The sequence below is a fragment of the Puma concolor genome, chromosome A2, assembly GCF_028749965.1.
Source record: "Puma concolor isolate L17-30 chromosome A2, mPumCon1.1.hap2, whole genome shotgun sequence".
Taxonomy (NCBI): domain Eukaryota; kingdom Metazoa; phylum Chordata; class Mammalia; order Carnivora; family Felidae; genus Puma; species Puma concolor.
The window spans coordinates 101,644,073-101,651,014 of NC_141668.1; the positions used below are offsets into that span (position 1 = coordinate 101,644,073).

The 6,942-nt window shown below is 44.2% G+C and overlaps 1 protein-coding gene across 3 annotated transcripts in view; it reads right to left on the reverse strand.

Annotated features, from left to right (window-relative positions):
- Positions 1–3,537, reverse strand: part of VSTM2A (V-set and transmembrane domain containing 2A) — a 28,515-nt gene extending 24,978 nt beyond the window's left edge. For 2 of the 3 annotated variants that reach the window (XM_025923373.2, XM_086697066.1), the window contains exons 1-2: positions 3,040–3,537; positions 1,062–1,228 (exon numbers count right to left, since the gene is read on the reverse strand). In XM_025923373.2, coding sequence (XP_025779158.1) covers positions 1,062–1,228; positions 3,040–3,118 — 246 coding nt within the window. In that variant the 5' untranslated portion in view covers positions 3,119–3,537. The remainder of the gene's footprint in view (positions 1–1,061; positions 1,229–3,039) is intronic. The other variant, XM_025923366.2, reaches the window with a different exon arrangement.
- Between the last annotated feature and the right edge of the window lie 3,405 nt (positions 3,538–6,942).

Sequence of the window (6,942 nt, forward strand, 5' to 3'; positions counted from 1 at the left end):
GCCCCGAGCGGGGGCGGTAGGACTGTCTCCGGTGGGGTGATTCAGAAAAGAGACCGACGAGGGCGAGCGCGGCCCAGGCCACCGCGGCGCGGGGAGGGGACCGCGCGGGGGCGCTGCCGAGTCGCGCGCGCGGGGAGGTGGGTCCCGGACGCGCCGGGCCCGCGAGGGGGCGCGGGCGCGGGCGCGGGCGCGGGCGCGGGTCGAAGTTTGCGGGGACGGGATTCTGCGTCTTAGCCCAGCCTGCGACCCCTCCCTGGGGTCTCTGCCAGATTTTCTTTTTTCTTTTCGCTCCGATAAGGCCGCCTCTTTTGCTGAACTGTTCAATCTCTGCTCGGACCCTCTTTTCCTCTCTCACCGCTTCTTCCCTTTTCCTCTTCTCCTCCTTTTCCCAGCCCTGCTCCGTTTCTCCACACCTCCCTTTCCCTTCTCACCCCACCCCTCCGCCCTCCTCTCCGGGGTGTTGAGGAGTCACCTCCGGGGCCCTCCATCGTTCACTCCCCATCCCCTCTCCCTTCCGTCTTTCCTTCTCTCCCCGCCTCTTTCCACCGCCCCCGCCTTTCTTCCCCCTCTCCGTCGCTCCCTTGCCCGCCTCCACTTACCCCTCCTCTTTTCCCTTCTCTCTCCCCCTCCCCCAACCTCTTTTCTGACAACCTCAGTCGTGAGAACTGACGCTGTGTGTGTGTGTGCGTGTGTGTGTGTGTGTGTGAGATGGAGACACAGAACAATCCCTCCCCACCCCACCGTCCGGAAAGGGGAGGAGAGTGTCCTGGGATGTGTCAACACAGCAGTCCCGGAAGGACAGCTCCACCATCGCCGGTACTAAAAGGAGGAAGTCATTCCCAGTTTTAACTGGGGAAGACTCCACAACAGGACGTCCTCCTTGGTTTTAACGTGATATCAGCAGGACACATTCCTGCTCACTGCCTGGTATTGCTGGCATCAGTGGCGCTAACAGAACCACGCGGGCCCCCGGGGGCGCCCCCTAAACTGGACACCTAGAGGACTAAGGGGGTGAGTGGGACACACTCAGGGGGTCGCTGCGGAAGACGCGACTCCGCTACCTGCGCACCAGCCACCTCGGCCCCGGGCTCCAGGTCCTCGGGCCCCCGCAGAAACCACCACTGGATCTCCAGGTACACCGAGGCAGAGCCACTCTGGAAAGCGCAGGACATCTCCACATTCTGCCCCTCGGTCGCTGTCACGTTCCGCGGAAACTCGGTGAATTTTGCTGCAAAACAGAAATGCATCTTGTTGGAATGTACACACCACTCTCCTCAGCTTCTCTTTCCTTGAGAGCTCGCTACATTTTTCTTGGACTTAAAAATCAGGGCAACAAAACCCCTCTGTGACATCTCGGACTTTGCCTGGCTCCCCAACCCCCCTTCCTTTGCCTCGTTCCTGTCTCATTTTTGGGATCATGCCTAAATAACTTTGTTGTTGATGAAGTCCAGATAATGGAAAGGCTAACGAGCTTGCCAAATAACTCCCCTCTGTTAGCCAAGATGCCCACATACCTTTTGTCAGACTGCAGCATTACCCAAAACTTACAGAGGGATTCAGTGAGCTACATTTTTGACAAATCTGTCAAGCTGATCTATGAGGAGAGCCTCTTGCGCTAAGTTTCTAAACAATCTATGACTAACTGGATGTTCATATAACAGAGAATGGATCGTGATTACCTGTCAAAATGCACCTTCCTGATATATCAAAACAATGTTTAGCGATTGCGATGTTAAGACCACAGCAGTGAAACAAGTTGCACACGCTCTAAGCTGCGAATATTTCTTTCTTTCCAGATTCACCTTTGTATTTGTTCTCATCAAGCCATCACGCTGCCAATTGCTGTGCATCATGGCATGTAAGAATCACACCCCTCATTTGAGTTCAGATTAAAGACTATTTTGAAGCCACCAGAGATATTTTTTTTTCAGTCTTTTCACTATCGATCTTGACACTGCTACTCTGCAAAATTCAGAGTTAAGATGAAACTCACGAAAATGAAATGTTCCCTTTTCCCCAAAGGCATTTCTTCAACATGGAATGCTTTGGGTGTTTGTTCTTATCTTGTCTAAGGGACACTTTGCAAAGAACTGATGTTTCCCTGAAAGTAGTCTTAGGGAGATTTGTGGGTGATGGAGGTGCACAACTACAACGCACACTCATGGACAGGACTGGGGGGCTGTGGCACTGATTTTGGGTGGGTGCACCTTCCCCCCACTTTTTAAAGGGAGGCACCATCAGTGTCTCTTCTCAAAATTTTGTGAAATACCAAGACTATCTCTACCGAAGTGGAACCGTATTTATACTTAAAGGAAGTAGCGGATGTTAAAGAAGACATTCGGCTCTGAAAAGGACTTTTCTGTTTCAGCTCCCAGAAGGAAGATAGCATTTCTGCTTGCAGAAGTGATGCAGTCTTCTGGCAGCAGAGATGTGATCTGTTCGTGGTGCTGAAATGATCACTGCAGCCTGCGAAGTCCTGAACAACTGGATTCAGCAGGCTGCTGCTGTTTGTGATGCAAGTCGTGCCTTTTTATGGGTCCTCAGAGGAGTCTGTCCTTCGATAAACACACATGCAAACGAAGTCGCAAGGACCCAGAAAAAGGAAACTCTAAACCAATTCTGTCTACACTGAGGACTGGCAATGGAGAGCCCCCCATCCCCAGCTCTGTTTGTTTGCGATGATTATGTATGCATGAGTGGTTACCCAGTGCATGCACACAGATACAAGGCGCACATACACACACGCACACACACGCACACACACACACACACACACACACACCCCTGTGTTTGCGCTTGCACAGGAACCCACTTCATTGTCAGGCACCAACTAGGCTTGCCAAATCTAGCTTGCCTACTATTTAATAAACTTTAAAGAAAAATGCCAAACAGAACACTATTGCACCGTTACTTGCTAAGAATCTCACTACATCTGCTTGGCCGTTCTTTGAATGTAGAGAACACACACACACACACACACACACACACACACACACATTCCACAAGCAAATGTATATTTGCCAATGAGCACACACTTACCTTGAGAAGAGAGCCCTTGTTGTACATATAAAACGGAAAAGAAAACAAATCCAACATACGCCAAAAAGATCCCCATCATTCCAAAAAGGGGAGGGGGGGGGTCACATCAGTGTAGCCGACAGCCAAAAAGCCCTAAAAGAAAGGAATGCAAATGTATCAGAGGCTCGGTCTCAGAGCCCTGGGCGCGACACTGCAAACATCCTGCTGCTGGTTCAGCGAGCACTGGCTTTGGGGAGAGGGGAGCGCAATTCGCGAAGGTTAAAACCAGCTGGCTTGGATTCGGAGAGGCTTCGAGTCCACACTCGGGCTTGCAACGCGGGGAAGTGCCTCAGCTGCTTCGCTGCCTGCTCTCAGCTACCTGGCAGCTCGTCCAACGTCAGCCCGCTGCTCCGGCTTGCGTGATCACTGCCCTCCCTAAACGCCGAGCCAGCTCGGGAAGTGGGGAGTGGGCAAGGGGGGCGGGCTGGAGGACTTCACCGGGCTCGCCGCGCCGCAACTTTTCCCTCTAATGGCTGCGATGATGCCTTTAACTCTCTGCGCGCCGGACAGCTCCCCACCTGCTGGGAACTCGGGCCGGGCAGCCCGCGGCAGGCTCGGGGCTTGGCGGCTCCGTCTTACGTTTTCCTTCTGGGGAGCAGGAGCATTTATTTTTTTCCAGTTTGCTTTTTCCCTCCATGGATTGACTCCTTCTTGCCTCGGCAGACCGGATCGCTCGGTGCTTAGGAGGACAATACAGTTGTAGGATTGCGGTGTAGGATTGCGGGGGGCTGGGAGCTGGAGATTTGGGGAGGAAGTTGGGGCATTGTTGAAGAGGAAGGGAGGACTGGGATGGGGTGAAGGAGACTGCTTTAGGGCGAGGAAAACAGTCGTTTGAGGGAAATGTCGCTTAACCAGTTATTAACTGCTTTAACTAGAATGATCACATGCTATTATTCCTCACGAATTTAGTGCCGAACAGCCTCCAGCGGAGGAGAAAGCTCATGCAGGCACCATACCACTCTAGCTGGCAAACGGAGAAGACAAAAAGTACGAAAAGTCACGTATTGAGAGAATTTTCCAGAAAGAAAAGCCCACCACACGACGATTACTTTTATTGTATTATTTTTTAAAAAATTCATATGCCCCTCTGCCTTCCCTGCGTCTGTCTCACACGTATTTTGGAATGGGGGAGGGGTTTTAAATACCATTAAGGTCTCCATTGCACGGGTTTTCTTTTTGTTTCTTTGCTTTTCTTTTGCACAACAATAATTATCTAATGCTCCCTAGGATTATATGAATAAGGAATATTCTCCTAGGGAAAAAAAGCACAATAAGTTTTGGAATTTGAAACAAATCTACTTATTTGCCCTGGAGAAGGTTTGAGATAGAGATGTTCTATTTCTTATTAAGAACCTAAAAACAGTGTATTAAAGACTCCATTTGTCCTTATGAAGTCCAACCATTAGCCAGTGAATTTAAATCTTTTTAACAAAATTAAAATCATTTCCTATTTAAGCAGAATACCAGATATTTTATTCCCATTAGTATTTCTATGCAACTATACCACAGATTTTCAATATTATTTGGAAATATGACTCAGCCTTAACAATGCTGTCAGGAAACCAATGCAGTATACGTATTTTCATTTTACTGGTAAAAAATCTGTAGTTGGCTAATTCCTTCACTAACCAGACAAAAAAAAATAACCGTAACATATCTGTTGAGTTTTTAAACCACTTATGCTTCTACTGCTGAATGCAGCAACAACTTAAATGATCAGAAAACCAATACACAATAACTTCATAAGAATATTATTTATTTTCTGAAGATATATTTATTTTTCACTCTGAATATAAGATTTATAAGATTCCAAGAAAGTCATGGGGAATGTTTTACATTGGTTTGTGTTTAGGCCAACAAGACTCCATATCCTTGTATTGAGCAAAAGATTCTGAAGTATGCCATTTCAAGAAAATAAGTCTCTTTATGCCCAAATACTTCCTCATGGAGAATGTATTTAGAGTACGGAAACAATCCAAGTTAATATACTTGCCCCGTACTTAACATTATTTGGAAAATAAACAGAACTTTGCAGGTATTAGATCCTCAGAGGTTAACTTTCAAGTTATCCTTAACAAGATATGTTCAATGTTTATCTCCTGGTTTTAGCTTTAGTTGAACATATAACATAACCATGAGATTAATATGTCATGAAAATGACCTGACTTCAAGGTTATCTGCTGTTCGAACAGTTTCCAGTATAAAGAAAAGGGCATCCATTTTAAGCAAGGGAAGTTCTGAATTAATTTAGCAAAGCACTTCAATTTCTTTTAAGGGGAACTTGATCATTGTGACTATAGAAATACAATAAAAATAAGTTGAAAAGTGTTAAAGTAGGAGAAAAGCTTTTATAGGACAGATAAGCTATCAAACTACTTTATAAGCATTTAAGCAACAAAAGAAAGAAAAAAAAAGAAAAGAAAAAGAAATAAAGAAACAAGAAAGACAAAATTGGAAAAAGATTTATGTTCTTTTTCTTATGAAAAATGCCCGATAGGTATATTATTCTCACTTTTGCCAAGATAGACCAATAATTTCATCTTAAATATCTGCTGTATCATTTCAAGGACAGTATATAGTGCTGGCAAACAAACTTGCATTATTTCCTTTAGAACATTTGCTTTATTAAAGACAAAATATCTCTATATTAGCAGTTTGAAATGATAAGAAAGTTTAATTAAAAAAGTAAATATACCCAATATATCAAATGTCACAGTTCTGAGGCAAAGTCCCACTATTTTTTATTAAGTTCCTGTAAAATACCACATTCTCCTATAAAGTTGGTGGTAACTTACCAGCACAGATAACTTGTTTGCATCCAGAAATGGGAGAGACATTTTCTTCCCATTTCTCCTTTCCCAGAATGATTGCTGGTCCCTCACCCTATAAAAATGACTGCAAATCTCTTCTTAAAACAAACAAGCAAACAAAAACCTATCTATGAACTAACGCTCCAAAAATAAAATCTTAAAATCTCATTTTTAAAATTGTTTTCTTGCCTTCTAAACTAACTTTTTTGTTAATTTTTTTTTGCTGTTTTAAAATTTAAATATTTGTATCACCAGAGCTATTTTTCCTCTGAACTGTGTAATAGGAATGCTTATTTGAATATGTTCCTTCCTTGGGTATAATTCAATCTGGTTGAATTCATTCCATTGCCTTCCTTTGATATCTTATTTAGATTGCATCATACTCTTTTCTTGTGTATAAAAACTTGTTTAACTTTATCTTTCAAAAACTGCTGCCTTATGATGTCCACAGTCTCACATACACTTTCAGAGCCTTTGATCCACTAAGAATTAACTAAGCAGGAGAAGGGCTCTTCAAGATCGGTGATTATAAACTAGATTGTAGATTGGCCCTTTCTCCTAAGAGGGCTTTGGGGCATCTGTGCACCTTGAACTTGACGGGGATCACCATTTTTCACTTCCAAAGGCTCAAGATGAAATTACTTTCCATATTCCATTTGCATAATCTGTCCTAAATTGAGACTTAGTGCCCAATGTAAACTTTTAAAATTTTCTCAACAATTGGAAGATCCAAGATTATGTATTTTATTTATAAATAACCTTTAAAATAAAACTAAGAAATTGGAAGATCATCCTCATGGGTCTAGAAACATAAGCTTCATTTCTTTACCTCTCTGGCAAGCAAGGTTAGTTGAGCAGCTCAGATTTTTCATCCATGCACCTAGAGGTACATTCTACTGTGTTCTCAAACATGGTCTTTGGAGAAGCTCAAAACTGTATAGGAGAGAATATTTCAAGATATTGAGGCATATTTTCACCTGTAACCTCATGCCTGGCTTATTTTTTCTCACTTGGGGAATTAAAAGGAAATATTACAGAGTCTTTAGATATGGAA